This window comes from Pteropus vampyrus, unplaced genomic scaffold (genome assembly GCF_000151845.1).
Source record: "Pteropus vampyrus isolate Shadow unplaced genomic scaffold, Pvam_2.0 Scaffold150, whole genome shotgun sequence".
NCBI lineage: Eukaryota > Metazoa > Chordata > Mammalia > Chiroptera > Pteropodidae > Pteropus > Pteropus vampyrus.
The window spans coordinates 3,735,270-3,760,378 of NW_011888931.1; the positions used below are offsets into that span (position 1 = coordinate 3,735,270).

Consider the following 25,109-nt stretch of genomic DNA (forward strand, 5'->3'; position numbering starts at 1 on the left):
CTTTGAAAAAAAATAGCTTCGGTATATATTTTAACCGCTTCTAAGCCGTATATAAGGAAGATGTTTAGGTGGGCCACTGCCCCAGCGCTGGCCAGCCACCTTGAGAGGAGAGAACGGACAAACGATGCTATGACTTTCAGGTTTGGGTAAATCTACTTTCGCTCTTTAAAAAAAGATGAAAGGTGTCGCTGCAGCAGGGAGGCCCGCGGCGAGAACGCGGGCGCCTTGGTGCTCCGCGCCTTGACGATCTTCTAGGCTGCCAGAAGGTCTGAGCTCCCAGTTGCACCTAAACCACAGGTTCGTTACTCTTATATTTGGAGTGACGGTGGGAAGCCAAGTATCAATAAGAGGATCTGATCGCCATTCTTTCTCCTTGCACCGCGTTCTCGCTCGGGATTCTTCTAAATTCCGTTCACTTTGCTTCGTGCAGATCCCTAGCCCGGGGGCTCGCCCTCTCTTCCACATCTGGGTCATCGTGGGTTGGATACCTGGGCTCGCTCGTCGCAGCCTTGCCTCCCTCCACCCCTATGCCTGGAGGCGAGCACAGCCTCTCCAGCCTCGGAAGCTGAACGTGTGCCTGGCTTTGAGACAGCTAAGACCTCAGAAGCCCAGTGACACCAGAAAAGAGGCTCCCGGGGCTCAAGCGCCTCCTGCAAAAGGCTCTCGCGTTGTAGGCGCAAACCCAAACTCGAACTTGACTCCAGCTAACCGCGAGGAAAATTAAGGGCACGCTGTAGTGGTCTCTCCCGCCCAGCCACTCGTGAAATTTCCTACACTTGGGCCAGCTAAGACACGGGATTTGCACCGCAGCCTTTCAGATCGAAGAGCCGGAGCCCGGCGCTACTCGAGGCTTCTCCAATTTCTTCCCTAAGTGCGAAGTAGTAGTCTCCTTGCGGGGCTGGGAGCCAGACCCGGCTGGGAAGACTCGGCGGGCCGGGGGCTCCCCAGCGGCGCCTGCAGCGGCTGCTCCTCTGCTAGGGTTAACTGAAGTACCCGCGGCCGGGCGGGCGCGGAGGCTTCCTCTCGCCGGCCCGGGAACGTGGATACCGCGCCCGCAGGATGTTCGCCGGCTGGGCCAGGCAGTCAGGAAACATGAGAAGGCCTCGGTATTCCTGTTCCCGGGCCGCGCGCGCCCGTCTGGGTAAATAAAGCCGAGACGACGGCGGTGGCGGCGGTGAGCGCGCTGGAGCCCGCGCGGAGAACATGCGGCGGGGATGGGAGTGCGCCTAGCCTCGACGCGGGAGAGCCAGCCGCCCTGCCGCCGGCCGCCGGTCCCACTGTCCCAGGTACAACCCTCGGGTCGCCGAGTCCCCGCCGGGGGCCGCGGGATCGGAGGCTCCATCTGGACGCAGGCTCCTCGGAGACCCCCGCCCTTTCCCCCACCGCCTTCGGCGGCCAAGGCTGGCGGGAGGGTCTGCTAGGAGCCTGGGAGCCCCCACCTGGCCGCGCCTCCTTTGCCTTAAAATTGTTCGCGGGCGTGGGGCGGGGCGGTTCCGCCAAGAGGAAGCTCCCTAAGTGACAATTTGCAGTGAATCGGGGTAAGTGGGGAGCACAGGAGCCGAGAAGAGGCGTGGGGGACCGCATGTGGGCTCCCAGAGAAGCTTAGGAGCCGCGGCTCGCTCGCCCCCGGGACCCCTTGCGTCAGCACCCAGCCCTTGGACCTTTGCCTCCCAGTCCCACCGCGCCTGCTGCCTGCGGACCCGACCCCGCCGGGTGTTTGTGGTTGTCATTTCTGTGCGGGCTGGGGGCAGCCAGGGAAGGGCCCGCTCTGCCATACTTCGGGACGGATTCGTTGGGAAACACGCCGTTGCATAGAGGAGGACAAGGCTGGGGCGGGGGGAGGCGCGGGGCTGAAATGGAGTATGTTTTACAAACAGAGCAGTGTGAACGCAAAGCAATAAGCGCACGGATTTAAAAGAAAAAAAAAACAACAAGGGGAGTCCTGACCTTCGAACCGGGGCTGCGAGCACAGAAATTTGCTTTCACACATATCGCCAAGGCTGTATGTGTCTACACCCCAGACACGTACCTGTCTGCGCGGGAGGACTCATTCTTATGGGACGCGGGACCGCCAGCAGAGGTCTGACTTCTCCTCCCTACGAATACTGACGGGAACCTCATTTAATCGCTGTGGTCACGGCCCTAAATGTCACGCGTGGCGGCTGCTGTGGTGGCTGGAGGGCGGGGTGGGGGCGTTGGCGGAGTGGGCGCTCGGTGGGGCAGAGGATCTGTGCCTGGGTGGGGGTGACAGCCCACGCAGCAGAGGGGCGGAGTGAAGGGCGCTGGCAGGGAAGCGGAGGTGGCTCGAAAAGAACGCCAGCTGCCCGGAGTCGCGAGGCGGGGAGATGGGGCGGGCTGAGGCGGCCGCGCGCCTCGGGGCGGTCACTCGGCTGCTAGGCGGCGGCGCGGACTTGCCCCTGACGCCTGCGCGCGGCGGGCAGAGGCTCCCTGCCGACACCACACGGGAGGTGAGCTGGAGGCTTTTTCCGACTGTGGCAGCAGCAGGCCGGACGGTGCGCGGACCACGATGCATTCCGCTCCTAACACCTTTGCAGCCACTGAAATGGTTCCCCAAGACCCCAGAAAGGGGCGAGTGTGGAAAGGCTCAGAGTTGGAGTCTCACACCCGCGCTGCAGAAGAGGACCACACTAAGCGGGCTTCAGAGGTCCCGCGCCTTTGACCTGCCGGGACCCTGCACGTCCCAGAGCGGGCTGGGGGATGGTAGGAAGACTTGGGGGTAGAGGGAGTATGTGGTGCATCTGCCACTGACGCCAGTTAACTTCCTAGCTCTGGAGTCTGCTAACTTTCCCTGCCCTCAACTCCCACCCCCAGGGACCTTAGCCTGAATAAAGACGCAGGAGGTTCAGCCAAACTATCCAGAATCTAGAGAACATGAAACTCCCAGAAATCCCCGTACGGCCTGGGACTCATTAACTGGAGCCTGCGGATGCGGTAGTTCATGTTATCCTAAATTTAGTACAGTTGTGACTGAAAACGCGGGACCCAGCGCCGATCCCGCTCCGTTATCTGGTGTGTGCTTCGTCCAGATTAAAACTCAAGCAGGAAGGCTCATTTAAGAAATTATTTTTCTTTGCCTCCGCGGGCACACCATTTCTGACTGAAGTGCCCTGCGGGCCAGATTGCCGGGACAAGGTGGAGAGTAGGGACCTGTGCCCAGAGTGTGCAGGGTGGGGGGTGGGTGGGCAGCGGCGTAGCCAGGTACAGAGAGGCGCGAGTCCCTTGGATCAGGTGCGGCAGTGCCGCTCCTCCCCTAGACTCCGCAGTCCCTGCGCTTCGGCCAAGTTCGGGGCTCGAATCGCTCAGGGTGTGAGCGCTCTCAGCTAGTAACGTAATGCACCTTCATCTCCTAGAACCTGAGCCCTGCGGAGCTCCCGGCGGCCCCGCTCCGAGGCACTGCGGCCGCGCCGGGCGCCCCTCCCAGCCCGCACCATGAACACCATTGTCTTCGACAAGCTCGGCGGCGCCGTGCTTTTTGAGGACCGCAGCGTTCCGGAGCGGGAGCGGGGCGGCCGGCCCTATGGTGGCGTCCTGGACAGTCCCCACGTCCGCCCTGAGATGGGCATTCCGGACGGCCCGCCCCTCAAGGACAACCTCGGCCTGAGACACCGGAGGACCGGGTATGCGCACCTTCCTGGGACCCCTGCCCGCCCGCGTCCCAGAGGGGTTGGGGCAATGAGCGGCGCAGGCGTGAGAGTGTCAACTGGGGCCGGCGGGTTAGGGGCGCGGAGTTTCCCCCAGAGGGCAGGTCTCCGCGTCCTGGTTTGGCACGTTCTCATTTTAAGGTTGTGGTTTCTCAAAATATGAGGGGATTCATTCGTCAAGACATCTCAAAAGAGGTTTGTTGGAAACTGAGGACACCTGGGACTGCCCCCGCAGTCCTCCCATACCTGGACCTCAGGGTGGTGGGTTACCTGTCCCTCTCCAGACCACGGTTGCAAACGCGCGGCTGAACGCCAGGTAGAAAGGACTGAGCAGGAAGCGTAGGAACATGGCAGGGCCAAGCAGTCGGGGCTTCCCAAGTCAAGCTAGCCCCGTGAGCATCCCCTCTCCTGTCACGGCAGGGCCTCTCTACCGCCTCGCGGCTCTCCTTGCCTTCTCCAAGGTGTTGGGAAGGTCGACTTTTCGCAAGGCGTCATAGATGCGCACGGAAAGGGGAGGATGCGGGCCTACCGGATTTCAGTTTAGCAGGGTGAGGGGCTGCTTGGGGTGGGACCGGCGGAGGGGAAGGAGAGCTCGCGGGTGGGCTGCAGACGCGTGGACGGAGGTCTCTAGCCGGGCCACCTCTTGGTGGCTCCTGGAGCGCCGGGTTGGGGAGGGGCGGCCGCCCTGGCCGTCTCCACCTGAAAGATTGCATCAGCTGCTTGTTCTGCCGCGCTGCTGGTTAGTAAAATAGAGATTAGGTTTCGTCAAAATGTTACTACCAGTCCGTTTGGATGGAATTGCATTTCAAAGTGTTTAAAGAGGCAAAGGCCCCGAGGCTGCGGCGCAGGCGCGCGAGCCTCCGGGAGTGGCGGTGCGCGCGGGCGGCCGAGCGGCGACACCTCCCGGAGCCGCCTGGGAGCGCAGCGCCCAACGTTGAGCTGCAGGCTGCTTGTCTTTTCTTTGAAATATGCTTTTCCCGAGATCTTTTTACTTTAGTTGATGGGACAGTTTTCCAGACTTTTTAACTCTCATCGAGAAAAGACCCCTAGAGTGTTTTTAGGTTCGACATCCTTCCTCCACGAACCCTTCCATTGGAAAGTTTCTCCCTTCCCCAAGTATCAAAGGAAACCGGAGAGATCTCGAAGAGAACCAGGGGAGCGGGGTGGCCATCACGCCTTGCTTTACTTCCGCCGTCCAGTGGGCGACCTTTCCTTTGACCACAGGCAACGGGAAGTCCTGAGACGCAGGCATGAATTCCCTGAAAGAGCGTTCAAGAGCCGGCAGCGACCTCTATGCGGCCCGCGAGGCCAGGGCCACTTGAGGAGGGTGAAGTGAGGAGGCGGGCGAGGGAAGGGTGACAGCCCTGCTGCACAGATCTGTAGTTTGAATAACGTTTCCTTCAAATCACTTAACCATTGTCACCTAAACCCCTAACCTCGGGTTACTGGCTTCAAGATTTCCCCCCTTTTCAAGATAAACATAACGTCTTTCACTGTCACATGAGCCCCCTGCGACAACCAGACCATTTTAAAGAGAGATGCTGATAAACAGATATCCCCACCCAGAAATTGTGTGGCCCCTCCGCCCCAGCCTCGTGGCGTGCCGGTGGGGCTGGGTGACCTGGGGTGCCCGGCGGGAGCTTGGCGGCGGCTGAAACGCTTCCCTGTATGGGGGACACCGGCGAGCTGCGCCCAGACTGTGCGGCTCACCAGGGCCTCTTCCTCCCGCTGTGTCCCAGGGCCCGGCAGAACGGAGGGAAGGTGAGGCACAAGCGGCAGGCCCTGCAAGACATGGCGCGGCCCCTCAAGCAGTGGCTTTACAAGCACCGTGACAACCCGTACCCCACCAAGACGGAGAAGATACTCTTGGCTCTCGGCTCGCAGATGACTCTCGTGCAGGTAATCGGGACCCACCCCTGATCCGTCTCCTGGCAAAAGGGTGAGGAGAGCGCACACTTAGTTTTTGTGCGCATCTCCCCCTGGCGCCTGGTCCTTGGGAAGGCTGGAGCAGAGAAAGGGCGGCTGGATGCTTTGGCTCTGATGCTGAGGATGATGAGGGGTTGGCACTGAGAAAGTGTTGTGTTCTGGGAGCAGTTTCTGGGTTTCCTCTCAATCCTATCGATCAGTTCAGGGCTTATGTTCAGTCCAGGAGGGATCGCGTGGTGTTCTATTAGAGAAGGTGGTGAAAAGTCAAAAGCAGAGTTAAGTGAAGATGTCTGGGAATCCGGACTCGTGGACCGTATATAGATGGATACAGATGGGACTACCCGCAGTGATTTTCAAACTGGAATGTACATCAGAATTGCCTGGAGGACTTGTGAAAACACAAATTGCTGGGCCCCACCCCAGAGTTTCTGCTTCAGTTGTAGGTCTGGGGTGGGGCCCATGATTTGCATTTCTAACAAGTTCTAGGGGTGATGCTGAAGTTGCTGGCCCTGGACCAAACATTGAGAACCATGTAGAAAGGCAACTTTCATTAAGACCTCGTATTAAAGGTTGAGGACGGAATAACTTTCAAAATTGCCTTTACAGACAAAAAAAAAGGAGGTAGGTTGAATGGGCTAGAAGTGGGTTTGGATTTTTTTTTTTCCTTTTCCTTTCCTTTTTTTTTTAAAGAAGCGACCTAGGCATTAGCTAGAAGCCACAAAATTTCCCTGGTGGTATCTTCTTCGGGATTAAGAGGCAGATTTCAAATGGTTGGGTTACTTGTCAAGTGTAGAGAGATAGTGCAAGTTCGTTTCTTCTCTAAAGAACATTACATTTGACTAGGTTTCTCTCTACATAATCTTATTTGATATTCACAAAAATATTGTGATATACAGGAGTTATTGTCAGCATTTTACTGATGATGTAACCAAGATATGTCACAGCTAAGTAAGGTTAGAGGTAGGTCTGGAAATGTAATATAATTCCAGATCAAATGCTCTTTCCAACACACCACAGTTTAATAAATATGGTGACATGAACTTTTATATATGCAGACAGAACATATGTATTCAGAAAGAAGAGGAGGAGCTAAATGAGCTGAGAAGTTCAGATATTATAGTAGCACATCACTATACTTGCGAAATTTTGGTCATTTCGATAACTTTATAAAAAGGAGAACCCCAAAATAAAAAATAAACTTGAACTCATAGATAATATAAAAATTGTTTTTCAAAGTATTTAAGATTATCATTTAGGAATTACTGGAAAGTTTAACAAAGCATGAAAGTTGACTTGTATTCAGGCATATAAAAACTATAATATGCATTTCTCTATTTTCAGAATACAATTGTAGAGAAAAACATCTGTTTTGCTTCATATTAACAAGCAATGGTATTAATAGTGATTTGCTGCAGCACTAGAGGGGAAAATTAATTTAGTGGTCTTGGCTTAATATCTGTTTAACATAAAACTGTAACTTTCAGTGATTTACAAAAGTAGTTTCTAAATAAATTATTCCAGTCAGAAAAACTTGACTTATGAAAATAAACGCATATGTTTAAATTTCATTTTAAACAGGTATGCTATTTATTTTGAAAATACACTAAATTTTAGAGCTATTTCAGTATTTCACAATGATGTTAGCAATAAAACATTATATTATTTAAGTTGATTATATAGTTCCATATTTAATGCTTGCTATTCTTTCATATAAAAGCCAAAACTACTTATGATATAGAATATTTTTTAATTATAAAAAGTAACATTAGTTATTAGCAGAGACATTTAAATTTTTATTTGTGGTAGTTTTGTTGAGATGCAATATAAGTAGTTTTGATACAGAAACAAATAATTTTCTAACTGTAATGATAGTGCAAACACAAAGAATTATTTTTCGCCTTAAGATCTCGGTAAGGCTATTACACTTTTCTAATTTACATGAAGTTTTCATTGATGTAACAAAAAATTTTTCTATTACATTTTCTTTCTCTTACACTAGTCTTCAAAAAATGAAAATGCACAAAATTCTGTCATTTTCAAATAGGACAAAGATAATTATTTATAATAATAAGTGACACCTATTTAATGATTTCCAAATTTTATAGTAAATGAAGTTGGTTTCTGAAACTTTAAAATGATAAATGGGAAAAAAATCAAAATATATAGTACAACCAAGAGACCATATATATAATAAAGTTAGGTTCAGTTATTTTCAATTAAGCATAAGGGATATCTATGTAAGAAATATGTGTATATATATGAATACACATATGTATCTATCTCCCCACTTATATGATTATATATATGGGGGAGTGTAAAAGTCAGATATACATTAAACATTCAAAGCAAATTCTGACTCTATGGGAAACCAAACACATTATATAAACATATTCTGGGGGAAAATATAAAGTTGTAATCTGAATAAAGCTTTTTGATCGCTGCAAATTAGACCCCTGTTTAAACAGGGTTCTCTCACTGAATAAATTTCTCCTGTGGAGTCAGGCTTCTTGAGAAGAGTGATCACGTCTTATTTATCTTCATACCTCCATACCACCCCAGCACAGCACTTTCTATATAGTAAACTATCTCTCCATGGTGGTTGAGTGAATAGGTTCTAATAGGAAAATACCATTATTATCACCACGTGCTTTCCAAAACACCTTTCTGAAAACTAGAGAATGTCTTGAAATCTGACAAAGATAAGATAGTTTTTAAATCCATCCCATTGTAAGGAATACACAGAGGGTAGCTTGTTATCTTTAAAGCTATATGATGGTTCTACAGAACAAGCAAGGGTATAATTAATTTTAGTATTTTAGCATATCTGAAAATATACCGTATTTTTATGTCCATAGCAAATATGGAGTGTTCCCCTTATTTCTCGTTCCAAACTCTTATTTCTAATTTATTGTGAAACCTCCTATCTCTGTTTCTCATAATTTATATGAATAAGCTGTTAGCATAACTTTTATTCCTTAACTATAAGACTATCTTATACTTTGATCACTTCTTTTACATTTAAAGCTTTTCTTTTGGTTGTGTGTCAAACTTTTCCTAAGAAATATTTTGCTTTATTTTGTTGCTTTTAAATTGATAAGGAGGGGTGTAAAACCTGGTCAGCAATCTGCATTAAGACTACAAACAAAAAGCTGAAACTTGAGTGCAAGAAATATCTTTAGGACCACAAAATGTACTTTTTCCGATAAAGAAATCCTAAGGATACAAATCAGCACCTACTTCATCCCTGAAAAATGAAGCAGAAAGAATATTTACACAATTTTTGTTGTTTTTACTCACTAAATTTGGCAATTTGTCTTAATGTGCTATAACTATGTTTGACTCTCATCTGCATTATTAATCTGTCATCTTACTTCCTAATGAGATATGAACATTTTTATAAATTTAACAGAGAGATGATTTGTGTGTGTGTGTGTGCACATGTGTGCGTATAGTTTCGACTCTAATCAACCAAAATTTTCCACTGTGCTTGATTCCTATGGCTGACTATTATGCAAACATTATAAAAATATACTCTGTACTCTCAAAATATAAAATTTTATTGTGGAATAATATAAAGTAGTATACAATTGGGGTTTTGTATTATTGTAAGAAATGGATCTTACCAAAAAATAATTGCCTTTGGAGAGTTTTTAAAAGGGCAGAGGCTGTATCTGGTTTGAATATTTTCCATTGTTTATGTATGTATATATTTTAAAATATACTTACAATTTTTCTGGATTATAAGAGTGAAATATCTCCTTGGGATGGTTTCTTTCATCACAACACAGAATGCAGTTTAATGATTGGATGTTAATGCTTCCTCCTATAAAACGTATTTTTATGTCCATAGCAAATATGGAGTGTTCCCCTTATTTCTCGTTCCAAACTCTTATTTCTAATTTATTGTGAAACCTCCTATCTCTGTTTCTCATAATTTATATGAATAAGCTGTTAGCATAACTTTTATTCCTTAACTATAAGACTATCTTATACTTTGATCACTTCTTTTACATTTAAAGCTTTTCTTTTGGTTGTGTGTCAAACTTTTCCTAAGAAATATTTTGCTTTATTTTGTTGCTTTTAAATTGATAAGGAGGGGTGTAAAACCTGGTCAGCAATCTGCATTAAGACTACAAACAAAAAGCTGAAACTTGAGTGCAAGAAATATCTTTAGGACCACAAAATGTACTTTTTCCGATAAAGAAATCCTAAGGATACAAATCAGCACCTACTTTATCCCTGAAAAATGAAGCAGAAAGAATATTTACACAATTTTTGTTGTTTTTACTCACTAAATTTGGCAATTTGTCTTAATGTGCTATAACTATGTTTGACTCTCATCTGCATTATTAATCTGTCATCTTACTTCCTAATGAGATATGAACATTTTTATAAATTTAACAGAGAGATGATTTGTGTGTGTGTGTGTGCACATGCGTGCGTATAGTTTCGACTCTAATCAACCAAAATTTTCCACTGTGCTTGATTCCTATGGCTGACTATTATGCAAACATTATAAAAATATACTCTGTACTCTCAAAATATAAAGATGATGTAACCAAGATATGTCACAGCTAAGTAAGGTTAGAGGTAGGTCTGGAAAGGTAATATAATTCCAGATCAAATGCTCTTTCCAACACACCACAGTTTAATAAATATGGTGACATGAACTTTTATATATGCAGACAGGACATATGTATTCAGAAAGAAGAGGAGGAGCTAAATGAGCTGAGAAGTTCAGATATTATAGTAGCACATCACTATACTTGCGAAATTTTGGTCATTTCGATAACTTTATAAAAAGGAGAACCCCAAAATAAAAAATAAACTTGAACTCATAGATAATATAAAAATTGTTTTTCAAAGTATTTAAGATTATCATTTAGGAATTACTGGAAAGTTTAACAAAGCATGAAAGTTGACTTGTATTCAGGCATATAAAAACTATAATACGCATTTCTCTATTTTCAGAATACAATTGTAGAGAAAAACATCTGTTTTGCTTCATATTAACAAGCAATGGTATTAATAGTGATTTGCTGCAGCACTAGAGGGGAAAATTAATTTAGTGGTCTTGGCTTAATATCTGTTTAACATAAAACTGTAACTTTCAGTGATTTACAAAAGTAGTTTCTAAATAAATTATTCCAGTCAGAAAAACTTGACTTATGAAAATAAACGCATATGTTTAAATTTCATTTTAAACAGGTGTGCTATTTATTTTGAAAATACACTAAATTTTAGAGCTATTTCAGTATTTCACAATGATGTTAGCAATAAAACATTATATTATTTAAGTTGATTATATAGTTCCATATTTAATGCTTGCTATTCTTTCATATAAAAGCCAAAACTACTTATGATATAGAATATTTTTTAATTATAAAAAGTAACATTAGTTATTAGCAGAGACATTTAAATTTTTATTTGTGGTAGTTTTGTTGAGATGCAATATAAGTAGTTTTGATACAGAAACAAATAATTTTCTAACTGTAATGATAGTGCAAACATAAAGAATTATTTTTCGCCTTAAGATCTCGGTAAGGCTATTACACTTTTCTAATTTACATGAAGTTTTCATTGATGTAACAAAAAATTTTTCTATTACATTTTCTTTCTCTTACACTAGTCTTCAAAAAATGAAAATGCACAAAATTCTGTCATTTTCAAATAGGACAAAGATAATTATTTATAATAATAAGTGACACCTATTTAATGATTTCCAAATTTTATAGTAAATGAAGTTGGTTTCTGAAACTTTAAAATGATAAATGGGAAAAAAATCAAAATATATAGTACAACCAAGAGACCATATATATAATAAAGTTAGGTTCAGTTATTTTCAATTAAGCATAAGGGATATCTATGTAAGAAATATGTGTATATATATGAATACACATATGTATCTATCTCCCCACTTATATGATTATATATATGGGGGAGTGTAAAAGTCAGATATACATTAAACATTCAAAGCAAATTCTGACTCTATGGGAAACCAAACACATTATATAAACATATTCTGGGGGAAAATATAAAGTTGTAATCTGAATAAAGCTTTTTGATCGCTGCAAATTAGACCCCTGTTTAAACAGGGTTCTCTCACTGAATAAATTTCTCCTGTGGAGTCAGGCTTCTTGAGAAGAGTGATCACGTCTTATTTATCTTCATACCTCCATACCACCCCAGCACAGCACTTTCTATATAGTAAACTATCTCTCCATGGTGGTTGAGTGAATAGGTTCTAATAGGAAAATACCATTATTATCACCACGTGCTTTCCAAAACACCTTTCTGAAAACTAGAGAATGTCTTGAAATCTGACAAAGATAAGATAGTTTTTAAATCCATCCCATTGTAAGGAATACACAGAGGGTAGCTTGTTATCTTTAAAGCTATATGATGGTTCTACAGAACAAGCAAGGGTATAATTAATTTTAGTATTTTAGCATATCTGAAAATATACCGTATTTTTATGTCCATAGCAAATATGGAGTGTTCCCCTTATTTCTCGTTCCAAACTCTTATTTCTAATTTATTGTGAAACCTCCTATCTCTGTTTCTCATAATTTATATGAATAAGCTGTTAGCATAACTTTTATTCCTTAACTATAAGACTATCTTATACTTTGATCACTTCTTTTACATTTAAAGCTTTTCTTTTGGTTGTGTGTCAAACTTTTCCTAAGAAATATTTTGCTTTATTTTGTTGCTTTTAAATTGATAAGGAGGGGTGTAAAACCTGGTCAGCAATCTGCATTAAGACTACAAACAAAAAGCTGAAACTTGAGTGCAAGAAATATCTTTAGGACCACAAAATGTACTTTTTCCGATAAAGAAATCCTAAGGATACAAATCAGCACCTACTTCATCCCTGAAAAATGAAGCAGAAAGAATATTTACACAATTTTTGTTGTTTTTACTCACTAAATTTGGCAATTTGTCTTAATGTGCTATAACTATGTTTGACTCTCATCTGCATTATTAATCTGTCATCTTACTTCCTAATGAGATATGAACATTTTTATAAATTTAACAGAGAGATGATTTGTGTGTGTGTGTGTGCACATGCGTGCGTATAGTTTCGACTCTAATCAACCAAAATTTTCCACTGTGCTTGATTCCTATGGCTGACTATTATGCAAACATTATAAAAATATACTCTGTACTCTCAAAATATAAAATTTTATTGTGGAATAATATAAAGTAGTATACAATTGGGGTTTTGTATTATTGTAAGAAATGGATCTTACCAAAAAATAATTGCCTTTGGAGAGTTTTTAAAAGGGCAGAGGCTGTATCTGGTTTGAATATTTTCCATTGTTTATGTATGTATATATTTTAAAATATACTTACAATTTTTCTGGATTATAAGAGTGAAATATCTCCTTGGGATGGTTTCTTTCATCACAACACAGAATGCAGTTTAATGATTGGATGTTAATGCTTCCTCCTCTTACAGTAGAATTTTCAAATTCCTAGGATATGTCCATGCACCATTTGGTTAAAACTGCTATGTTGCAAGATTTTGCCTCCTATGTTGACATAGCTCTGTTTTTGCTTGATATGAGTGCTTCTGCTGAGATATGTATGTAGTTAATAACTGCAAGGACTATGGCAACTGTTAAATATTCAACAAAATCTCAGAAAGGTCCTTCTATGTTATTACAAGTGCCATACAACATGGCGTGGAAATGAGGTGTTCAATATTTCACATGAGTAACCCACAATAAGTTTGTTAATTCTGTAAGTTCTCAGGTGGACAGATGCCAGCATATCCCTTTGGGTTTACTGTAATGATTGCTTGGTCAATATGATGAATGTAAATACCTCTATCAGAGTGGGATGAAAATTACTTCATTTTCTTTTCAGCTTCTAGATATTTGGTTCTTCAAGCATTCACTATAAAGTACAGTGTTTTTAAAGCTCTGAGTTTGACCTTAAAATGCTGTTCCAGAACTGACCCTTGGTAAGGAGGCCTGCTTCATGTAAAATAGGATTTAAGGAGAATTTGTATGATAACCTGAAGGAATCCATAGTCAGTTAAAGGTAGAAAATTTGAGCTGATATTTTTACCTTCGGCGAAACTGATGGAGTTTGTATTAATTCCTCAGGAAAAAATTGCAAAAAAACCATTTTTTCAGATTTGTTAACCAACTAAGTCATGGTGTTTTCACGATTTAATGCAAGTAGATATTAAACATCTTATATCCAGCCCTTTGGCTGTACTGTAAATTTCTGGTAATAAAATACTTTCAGAATAAATATATTAGCAGATTGGGTACCCATCAAACTTATGAAATCAGTTTAGAAACAGCCTATATTAGATATCAGCAAACCTTTCTGTAAAGTTTCCTAATATGTAATTAATATACTATGGGTATATAAAACATTAAAAAATGGATACAACCCCTATATATGAAAAATCTAGTTAATTCCACCATGACATTTAAAGATCTCCATTTTTCTATGTTAGAATTATATAAATTTTTTTAAAATTAAAAGGCTGTTGCATTTTAATAAAAATATAAAGTTTTATAAGAATTGGATTTTACACTGTACTATGTGGTAGTTGTGTTAGGATTTCAGGTTAGTTAAAAATTAGGGTTAGCTAAGATTTAAAGTTTGTCTGAATTATAGAATGTTTAGTAAAGAAAGTAACACAAGTTTTGGAGTTGGAGTTTAATAAATATGTGACATAGGCATAGAGGAAGTTGCAGTGTGTCCTGAGTGTGTGAGGGGGCAGAGAAGGACATAAAAACACATATTTCATCACTAGAGAGAGTAGTGGTTGAGAGCAGAAGGTAGGTTGGCACCAATGATAAAGAGAATTATCACCGTTGTAGGAGAGTGTGGGCTGTGTTCACAGATGTTAGTTTTTAGAGTTGACAAGCATGTTAGGAACATCTAACACATTTTATAGATGAAGGATTTGAAGTTCAGAAAAGCGAATGACTTATTTCTATTCACACAGCATGTTTTTGGCAAATTCAGAACAGCAAATCAGGTCTCCTTCTATTATACCACAGTTATAAGATAATGGGACATCAATGGGGATTTGAAGATGTTAAGTGATTAAATTATAATGGTGCATCAACTTGAATTTGATGATAGTCCTTAAGATCCATTCAAGTGGAATGGAAGTTTAAAAAAATAATGTTCTAAAATTCATAGTAAGCAGTAAAGAGGTCTTGGACAAATATTTTGGCCATGACTTGGAGACTAGAAAGAGGTTCGAGAAATGTAGTGAAGAAATGGACCAGGCATTTGGTGTTTCCATAGCAATAATTCTTGTATCACAGTTAAGCATGTATAAGTTCTTCACTGCTGGTCCTTCTGTGTGTGCAGGGGACAAAGTTTATCCATTCTGAACACTTAGCATCATGGCTAAAGCACAAGAGCTTTATATATAAGAGATATATATTTCTTGAACAAGAAGTCCTAGCAGTTGTCTGTCTATAGAGATTAGAAAAGACTGAGGACTTGAAGTCAGACTAAATCATAGTAATAGTAGCACAGCTTGACAGGAAGAGGGGTCGATGAAGACTTAGATTTCTGAAATGCCATGGTGAGTTATTACCTCATTGTACATAAGTTTAAAAGAGTGATTATTGTTGCAAAGACACAAAGGAGGCAATATCGAATATGTATGTATTACATATGATATATTTCACACATATATGCACACATATAAAGTCGTATAACAAGTACATCCCAAGAGGAGCTTATATATATATATAAACTGGAAAAAATTGTCATGTTTTACCCATGGGGATAAAGAGAAAAAAAAGATGTAGCTTTGTTTTTTTAAAAAGTAGAAATCATCACAGGTCCGTTCAACAATTAGAGCTTGAGCGATATACAAAAATTCTGTCTTTATAGTTTAAATCTAAAAAAAAAAAAAGGAACTTCCAGTGCAAGCATTGCCACACAAACCATTATGGTAATGTGGGGTCATGTTCTGGAACAAATTGGCAGAAAGTCGTAATTCTCTTTCCACATTTCATTCTTTTAAAGGCAAATATCAGCCCCTCAGGTTTTTGGTGTATATATTCTGATGATAGCCTGATATTTTAAAAGAAACCTCAAGTACCATGTTAGCCTCTGGAAGTCCAATAGCACCTTATAAAACCATTGGAAGTAACTTTGTTTTGCAGTGTTCATTTCTTTGGGAGCTCTTGGCTTTCAGCTTAAAGCTGGGTGTTATTTGGCTTTTTTCCCCCCTCAACTTGTCTGATTGCTCTGTCTCTGACTGTTTTGCCATCTACTCTTTTATAGTCCTACTTCCTTAATCGATGAAGGCTTCCAGGGTTTGGTCCTTGACCATCTTTTCATTTTGCTTACTCTCACAACTTCAGCTATCCTCTCTGTGCATTTGACCCAAATCTGCTCTTAATCCTCTCCCTTAAGTGTCAGGTACCATTTTTATGATTTCTGTATGCTTTTCTGGTGCCTCACACTAAACACTAAACATGCCCTAAACCAAACACATCATTTTACCCTTAAACAGTTCTCCTTTCTTTCTCAAAAAGACACGATCCTTTCCTTGGTTTACACAAGTTTAATGACTCAAGGTCATCTTTCTCTCTCCCCTCTTCCTCACGCACCACAATGTCTCTAGAATTTGACTTATATTTGTTCCAGTGTCCTCTTTATTGGGAACACACTTCTCTTGCCATTATACCTGACATATTCCTCCATAGCCTACCTTAAATTCTCTTGAAAACTTGAGTCACATGTAAAAGTAACCCCATCTTCCTTTGGACTCCTATATGGTTTTATTTTAATGCCTCTTCAGCCATTCTTCACATTCTTTTTTATGTTATAGTTATTTGTATACTCTCCTACCTCTCTTATTAGACTGAAAATTTGATGGCAAGGTCTCTTTATTTTTTATTTATTTTTTTTATTTCCAGAATACAGTAAGTGCTCGATCTCTTTAGTAAGTGCTCAGCACATTTGTTGAATGAATGAATGAACGAATGGAATGATATCCAATACTGTTATGTCCTGGGAATATTCAATGATCAGAGATACTGAGAGAGGCTTAGGCCCCTCATGGGAAAGTAATTGCATGATGGATAATTTTTTATGTCTTGTTAATTGAAAAATAATACTTTTTTAGGTATCAAATTGGTTTGCTAATGCAAGACGTCGGCTTAAGAATACCGTTCGACAGCCAGATTTAAGCTGGGCTTTAAGAATAAAGTTGTATAACAAGTATGTCCAAGGAAATGCTGAGCGGCTTAGTGTAAGCAGTGATGATTCGTGTTCTGAAGGTTTGTTCATATTTTTATTTTGCTTTCTTGGCTTTGCCTCTGTAATGAGAAGTTCACCTCAGTTGCTATTTTTAAGGTCGATCCCACAAAACATGATGGTGCCATAACGGTTCTTTTTTATTGCATGAGGTAACTTTGCTTTTACAGTACTATAAATGACCAACAGAATTATGGCTGTTTCCTCTTGTTTATAGATTTATTGTGTGTCAGAATAACATTTTCTATGAAATTCATTAAAATTAAAATACCGTAGGGAGAGCTTATGTACAGTCCTCCTTTCCTTTGCCTAAAAAATTAATCTTGAATATCAAGGATAATTTTACACACTTTAAATATTTTTGCTTTGCATGTATTTTTAATGATTAAATATAGTAGTTGGGTGGCTGGGGAAAAGTGTATGCAAATGCTACCTGGTGATATTTTTTTCCCCCTTAGATGGAGAAAACCCTCCAAGAAACCACATGAATGAAGGGGGCTATAATAATCCGGTTCACCATCCTGTGATTAAAAGTGAGAGCTCAGCCATAAAAGCTGGAGTGAGGCCAGAGTCACGAGCCAATGAGGACTATGTGTCACCCCCAAAATACAAGAGCAGCTTGTTGAACCGTTACCTTAACGACTCTTTGAGACATGTCATGGCCACAAATGCTGTCATGATGGGAAAGACAAGGCAAAGAAACCATTCAGGCTCTTTTAGTTCCAATGAATTTGAAGAAGAATTAGTGTCTCCCTCATCATCAGAAACCGAAGGCAACTTTGTCTATCGCCCAGGTAAGTCCGTGTTTTTTTGTGATACCTTATTTAAAACCATTAAAACTGCAGCGGAGGGGTTTATTTCGACAGGTATAAAGGCATAATTTTTATTGCTTTTGCATCAGATTATTTACATATTGCCCTTAATTAGGTTTTAAAGGTTTTGTTTTGTTTTTAATTACTAGATATGCTTGTTAGTAGATGATGGGAAATTTTCATTCTTAATAATAATTTTTAATCTTAATAATAAATATTCTTAGAGGAGATATATATTGGTCTTCGTGAATAAATTCTAATGGAAGGATGTCCAGGATTCCATTGCCAGCCATGCAAATAGTTTGTATTCCATCTTTTCTCTTAAATTCTTTAATTGCTAATAATGGTGGAAAATGAATACAAATTAGCATGGCAGCCAAGACTTTTGTGATGGAACAGTTTAGGTCTGGCTTAAGTTGTTTGGGAAATTTTCCTTTTATTCCTGGAGAGCACAAATAGGGCTGATAACCAGCTTTGGAATTTTTACTTTTATTCCAGAATCAATGAATTGATTCTTACTTGTACAAAACTTTCAGATAGAATAGCGAGTTTGGTAATATTTGACTTCAGTTCCCAGAGAACTTTGCTCCTGAAGAGTGCTTGAGCAAATTGCTTCAAAACAAAGGATATGTGTGACCTACATTTAGTGTAGAGAGTCGGGGTCCTGAAAACGTCAACAAATGAGGTTTGAAATGTTAGAGCTGGAGATAACTTCCGAAAGTATCTAGTTCAGCTATGTTACGTCATAGATAAGAAAATCCAGGCCAAGAGCACTCAGCTCACTATTTTTCTCCAGATCAATAATGCAGCTGAGCCTGCACAAGAGGTAGGAAGCACGTTAACTACTACTAGACTACTGTTACTCTTATTATACATACTAGTGTAGCTGCAACTAGACTACTATTACTGTTTTATTACACAAACTAACATAACTACTTCTAGACTATTACTGTTATTATTACACATACTAATATAACTACTACTGAACTATTACTGTTATTATTACACACACTGCCACCAATTATTTATTGATTTGTTATGATATGCTAGGCCCTATGCTAAATACTACACAAATGTTACTACATGTAGTCCTTAGCATATCAAGGAGCTTGATATGTGACTAAAAGGACTTCATAAAGGAATTTATAAATTTATTCTGTTTTACATACCTTTCAGATTATTCAGCCAGAAATCTGATTTTCAAGTGTCTACAAATGTGTATAAGATATATTACCTCTGAGGATTCAGAAAAATAATCTCAATGTATTTTTAAAGACTTAAATCAACCTTATTATCTGTTTGCATCTCCAATTTCAACTCCAAACAGTACAAAATACAAAAATAGTCTTGTAAATAATAACTGGATCTAGGAAGAAGTAACAGATGCAGTAAAAAACTATTAGCTAATAACAAAAAATTTTAGAACTAGATACAAACATCTAACTAGTGTGACCAGAGCAAAACTTGGAGGTAATTTAGAGCTTTGTGAATGCTGATTTACAAAGAAAGGAAAAGAAATCAAGTCATTTAAGTACAAAGCATTGAAAGAAGAATAAAAGAAAAGAAAGGTATAAATGAAAGCTGAAAAATAGATAAATAAACCAATAGTTGATGCTTTGAAAGCAGTCATAAAAGGAATAAGCAAAAATTGACACAAAGTTAGAAATGAGAAAGGAGATAAAGCAATTAATCTAAGCAATTATATAGGCATTAAACAAAAAACACTGTTAAAAATTATGATGAATTACTATACATGATTGTTGACAATGTACTATATGTGAATGTGTAGATGAAATGAATTGGTATTATCCACACAATTTAAATTAAAAACTCATAATGAGAAAAGTTTTAAATCACTACTAATTCAGGAAAAATTAAGATTTGCAGTAGTTAAGTTCCCAGAACAACATGATAGATTCATTGAATTTCTTTCAAACTATAAGAAATAATTAATTCCTATGCTTTATACATTTTTCTGAAACATATAAAAATACGGGAAGTTTCTCAGTTTTTAAAAATGTAAATGTTATTCAAACCCCAAACCAGATTAAGATAGCATAAAACTCAAAAATTTTATTTATGATACTAATACTGACAATGAAACACCATGAAAAGTATTAATAATGTAATGTTAAGTGAAAAACAATTTAAAAGTATGGGAACACTGAATACAATTATGACAATACAAATATGTATAGAAAAAACAAGAAAGATTTTTGGAAACAATGAAAATTAATTTTGATGAAGTAGAGTAATTGAAGGTCTATTACTTTAAAAAGTTTCATATAAATATTTTTATGTTGTCCAATAAAAGCAAGGTCATTGTCTGTGAAATTTACCCAGTGTAATGAGTCTTCTGAAAATGCATGCTCTTTTCAGAGGTGACAAAAAAAAAAAAAAAAAATCAAAGCAGGAATAACATGCCTGTATAGTTGATGCTTTTCGAAGTTAAATATCTTGGCCATTTATTTTTATTAAAGCATTCCAATGGACTACTCATTTGCCAAGTTCTATTTTTAAATGAAACCTATTTTTTAGTTATGCAAGCAATGAGAAAGCAGCCTAGACACATAAACTTCTGGTTTTTCATGCATGTTTATAAACTTTAAAAGAGCAGAATACATTTTTTGGGTTTTGTGGATGGAGAATTAAGACAGACTGGTGGAGTAAGACTGGTCTGCTAAATTTCAGACCAAAACAATAAATGGCTGTCTTCTATGAGAACTGAGTGACAACATTGCTGCAATTGTAGCTGGGTTACCGCTCATGCATAAATAGTAGAACGGGGATTTCAATAAATACTTTCTGAGCAACTGCTATGGTTTTCTCTGGCATACAGACTTACTTTGGATTCCTTCAATTCCTTCTGGTTATAACTTCCTTTCCTCACCTAAATAGAAATCTTCTAAGTCTGCTCTTAAATACCACTTCCCTTCCCAAGTCTATAGTAGTACAAAAATTTCAACTTTTAAATTCTTTTTCAAGAATCGATCACCTTTAAATACAATTTATCAGTTTATCTGTGCTAAGAAATGTATCAATTTTTCATTCATTTTTGTAGAAGAGTTGCTATCTCATGATGCATTTTTTAAATATATGGAATCAAAAAGCCAAATGAGAGAATTGGTGTGTGGAAGGATAATATATCACTGAATTTCATTTCACTTATTTGTGTTAAGTTCTAGGAGGGAGATGCCTGGTATATTATAAAAAAGTAATTGTAATTGAAGATATTACTAGATACTATCAAAATATATACAAACATGTTTTTCTTGATTTTTATGTGAACATTAAATATTTCTCTATAATCCACAGTCTCCCGCATCATGCGGGGGAAAAAATTGTTCTTTTTTCAGGGGCATAGTAGGCTCTCAATAATGTTGATTAAACGTTTCCGATGGTAACAATTATAATATTAGAACTGATCAGAATTATAAAGGTCATTGCTTCTAAATACAATTAAATAATACTCAAGAAAATTTAGCGCCTCCGTGTCATCTGTTGAATTAAGTCATCTAAATTAAAATTACAATCCGTTTTCATCATGTTAGGTTAACAGATGACAATTTTCAGATATTTAATGGAGTGAATTCCCCATCACAAACTGACCTGCAGACCTCTAGCCCCTAGATGGGTCTGCTCTAAGTTATCAGGATAAGGACTCTCGCCATCAAATCCACCTCCATTCCTGATGGATCAGTCCTCATAGACTCCAGATGGGACCATCCACCAAGGAGTCATCGTCCATCTGTGCCACCTTACGGAGTGAGTCCTCAATGGAGCCTTTCCTAACTTGAATTAGAGTTTGTCCTCAAAACCAAATCTATTAAATTTCCTTTTTTTTTTTTTTTTTTACTGAAAGAGAGAGGAGAGGTTGCTAAGAAATGTACTGATGGAGGAAATCAGGAAATTAGGAAATTTTCCCCTCTTCTTTTGCTAGACTTGAGGACAAGTGCCTATTCTGTTCTCTCTTTTTGCAGCTCACAAATGATCCACTTTTAAATGGCTAGTACATTCTGAGCACCACAGCTCTGCCGGCATATAATTCATAAATTTAACCTGCTCTCACAAGACCGAATGTTTAAACATCATCTTGTTATACTGCCTAAAATCCACCTTAATAATACACAAATGATGTTGCAAAAACATAGGAAGATGGGCGGGGGGGACTCTTTTCTCTGTTAGTGTGAATTAATCAGAATAGCTACCTCTCCCCTTGACTGAGGTGAATATACCTGAAGAAATGGAGATTTTGATTGAGAGGAAAAAGAAGTCATTTATTTAGTACATAGGAGACTGGGAGGTAGAGTGCATTTGAACTCATCTGCCACAGGTGAAGCAAAATGAGGGAACGAGGCATTTTGGTTACTGAAGAAAGAGGAACTTGGAAATATAAATTTGGGGAGGATAACAAAGGCTAAATGCCATTGCCGAACATTTTTTCTTGGCTAATGATGACCCGTAAGGGAAGAGATGTTCTTTTTGCTTCCTCTTCCTGTACACTCGTGTACTTTAGAATTTAAGCTGCTGTCACCAGTAGGAAAACCCTCCTACATTGAGGTCAATGAACCATTGAATTAGCTTGGCATTTAATCTTAATTTATTGCATAGTTTCTTTGGAGATTTGCACTCTCAGTTCTAAACAACTGATTTATCAAGTACTTTTCTGGGACACAATCCATTCATATATGAGATGCTCTTTCGTACATTCTTTCCACATATAAAAATGTTTATTAAGAGCCACTCCCCACAGGCCCTGTTCTAGGATTAGTGGAATCCTGGGTTTTGTGCTAGGCTGCTCATCAAAGAAACTAGTCAAGTGAAGCAGAAGAAAAATTTAAAGAGATGCCTTGGCAGATCTTTTTGAACAGCGAGTAATCACTTCAATTTATGTTTCATCAGTTTTAGATTTTGTTTTTGGGGTAGCTTGAAAGCCACATGGCCATCAATAGAAGACTTCCTCAAGAGCCAGCTGCTAAAGATAGCTGGTGTTTCTGTGTACAGTTGACTCTTGAACAACACGGGTATGAACTGCGCTAGTCCACTTACATGTGGATTTTTTTTCATAAGTACTGTAAATATATTTTCTCTTCTTTCTGATTTTCTTAATGAGTTTCTTTTCTCTAGCTTACTTTATTGTAAGAATACAGTATATAATACGTATAATGTACAAAATATGTGTTAATCGACTGTTTATGTTGGTAACAGTTGAATATTAGTAGTTAAAATTTGGTGAGTCAAAAGTCATATGTAGATTTTCGACTGCATGGGCGTCAACGCTTCGAACCTGGGCATTGTTCAAGGGTTAACTGCATATGCTAGGTTTTTCTTTGGGGTTTTGTAGACTAGTAAGTCTACTTTGGACCCTTTTATTTCCCTTTTTATTCTTGTCACTTCCTTGTTTTTAGCGAAAGAATTAAGCTTTGCCATTTTGGATTGTTCCCGACATTCTTTTCCTGGCATGCAAATGACTGTTGATGTACTCCAGCAGAGAATCATAAAACCCTCTATCAGCAGCCCAGTTAGTGACATTTAAAGGGTAGTTGAAAGGTTATCCAATTTCTTGTCTTGTATCTTTACTACAAAAATACCTCACCTTTCAAACACCATCTGGGAATGAGGTATTCTACTTAAGTGAAATTTCCAGATAGAAATTTAAGTTCCAATTTTTAAAATGTAGGATTTCTGCTCTCTTAAACTTATAATATTAAACATAGCATGTGGGCTGTGTATCAACATCCTCTCTCTTCTCCCTCATTTTATTGCTTTTTATATGCTCTTCCACCCTTCAAATCAGTAATGTTAGGATTAGCCACAATCCTAAACTTGGCCCTCACTCCTTTGAATACAGAATGATGTCTTTCTGATGACATTTTTAAAAAGGATCTTTTCTAATCAGTTATTTCAAAGGAATAATCTTATAAATGAGATTTATAGAAATACTGACCTTTGAGTAGGCATGGCATTTACTATAGAATTATAAAAACTTAAGCATTATTATAAACACCAGACATTCTTAAATATTTATCAGTGATGATGATGGGAAAACACATTCATATGGATTATTTCTGAAATTCAAATTAGCTTGATTTTTGAAATTAAATGTTCTCATGAATTCACTTGTAAACTTTAAGTGAAATTTATAAGTGTTCCACCTACTGTTAAAAACGGAAAGGTTAATGGCAGACAAAAATAGAAAAAAGGAACAAATATTGGCATGTACAGTTTGCTGGCTCCTTCAGGGGTTAGCTTTTCATTCACTTTGTTTGTTACTCGCGATCACGTGAAAAACCTAAATGTAGATGCTGAAACTTACAACTCCGTTCAACGACATGATTTACAAACAAATCGAAAGTATTCAGCAGCGCAGTTTAGAAAATGTACACGTTTTTTAGGACCGTGTTTGATCCTGACACATTTTGTTATTTTAGGTTGTATTTCCTTCGTGTGGTACCTAAGAATGGTATAACACTGATTTCATATTTGTGCGAATGTAAGACAAACTGTTTTCTGAAATGCAGCTGCATTCTCTCTTCTCGTGTGCTGATTCTCACTGCCTTGTATGTATTAAAATCTCTTTCAGGCTCTGAAATAATGTTTTACTCATTTTTATAGTTCTCCTAGCACTTACTACAGTGTCTTTCACATATTTGCTACATAACTTTCTTAAATGAATGAGTTAGTGTTTTAATGATTTATTCTGTCTGTCTCTTAAGTCATAAAAGGCATTTTGTTGTACATATGTATATGTTGATCTGTGTCTGTGAACATGATAAAAGAAAGAAAATAGGGCTATATAACTTTTAATGGGTCAAAAAGAAAAGGCAAATACAAAAAAGTTAAAACCGGAGGAAAAAAGTAAGCAAAATGAAGCTTAAAATTATGAGATGTTTAAGAGATTCAAAATAAAAACTTAGAATTAACTGAAACTAAACAGATTTTTAAGTAAAAGAGTGCCTTTCAAGAAAATGCAAGAGTGAGAAATAGAAAAGGTTAGTTTAAAGAAAATCCATCAAAGAATAAGAAGTATAGCAGAAAGACAAATAAAAATACATGGAGCTTTAATGATTTTGACTTGACTTAAGTAGTGATACTTTTTGTCTCTATCTAGTGCGTTGCCTTGTAGGTGAGACTTAAAAGGAACAAAGCACAGATTTAGACCCATTGATTTAAACTCTTCTGCCACATTCACTCTCAGGGTTGATGTGACAGTTTTGACTTTTTAAGAAGGACTATTTTTAATCATATGATAGAATTGGAGAAAGTCTATGCAGGCATTTTACATTTTCTCTCTCCTCCATATGTGAGAGTAAAGATCCCATACGTTTTACATATTTTCCAGTAAAAAATGAGTTTATGAACATGAAATTTTGATTCTGCAGGAGAATTTTCTGTGTTTTGGCATTACTTTCTACTGGCATTCAATCAGTTGTAACTGATTTTCTGATACTCT

At 39.1% G+C, this 25,109-nt stretch overlaps 1 protein-coding gene and 1 long non-coding RNA gene across 15 annotated transcripts in view; one reads left to right on the plus strand and one right to left on the minus strand.

Annotated features, from left to right (window-relative positions):
• The window catches only part of LOC105298323, a 47,035-nt gene extending 44,757 nt beyond the window's left edge, over positions 1-2,278 (minus strand). Inside the window, exon 1 of the long non-coding RNA XR_896429.2 lies at positions 2,030-2,278. This is a non-coding gene — a long non-coding RNA (uncharacterized LOC105298323). The remainder of the gene's footprint in view (positions 1-2,029) is intronic.
• MKX (mohawk homeobox) overlaps positions 1,068-25,109 on the plus strand; it is a 63,275-nt gene continuing 39,233 nt past the window's right edge. For 2 of the 14 annotated variants that reach the window (XM_011369507.2, XM_011369511.2), the window contains exons 1-5: positions 1,099-1,286; positions 3,372-3,638; positions 5,402-5,561; positions 16,714-16,867; positions 17,303-17,638. In XM_011369507.2, the coding sequence (XP_011367809.1) occupies positions 3,451-3,638; positions 5,402-5,561; positions 16,714-16,867; positions 17,303-17,638 (838 nt within the window). In that variant the 5' untranslated portion in view covers positions 1,099-1,286; positions 3,372-3,450. Of the gene's footprint in view, positions 1,287-1,457; positions 1,539-1,880; positions 2,081-2,381; positions 2,469-2,801; positions 3,031-3,371; positions 3,639-5,401; positions 5,562-16,713; positions 16,868-17,302; positions 17,639-18,832; positions 20,088-22,558; positions 22,603-25,109 lie in introns of those variants that run through there. The other 12 variants (XM_023536166.1, XM_023536170.1, XM_023536160.1 and 9 more) reach the window with 12 other exon arrangements.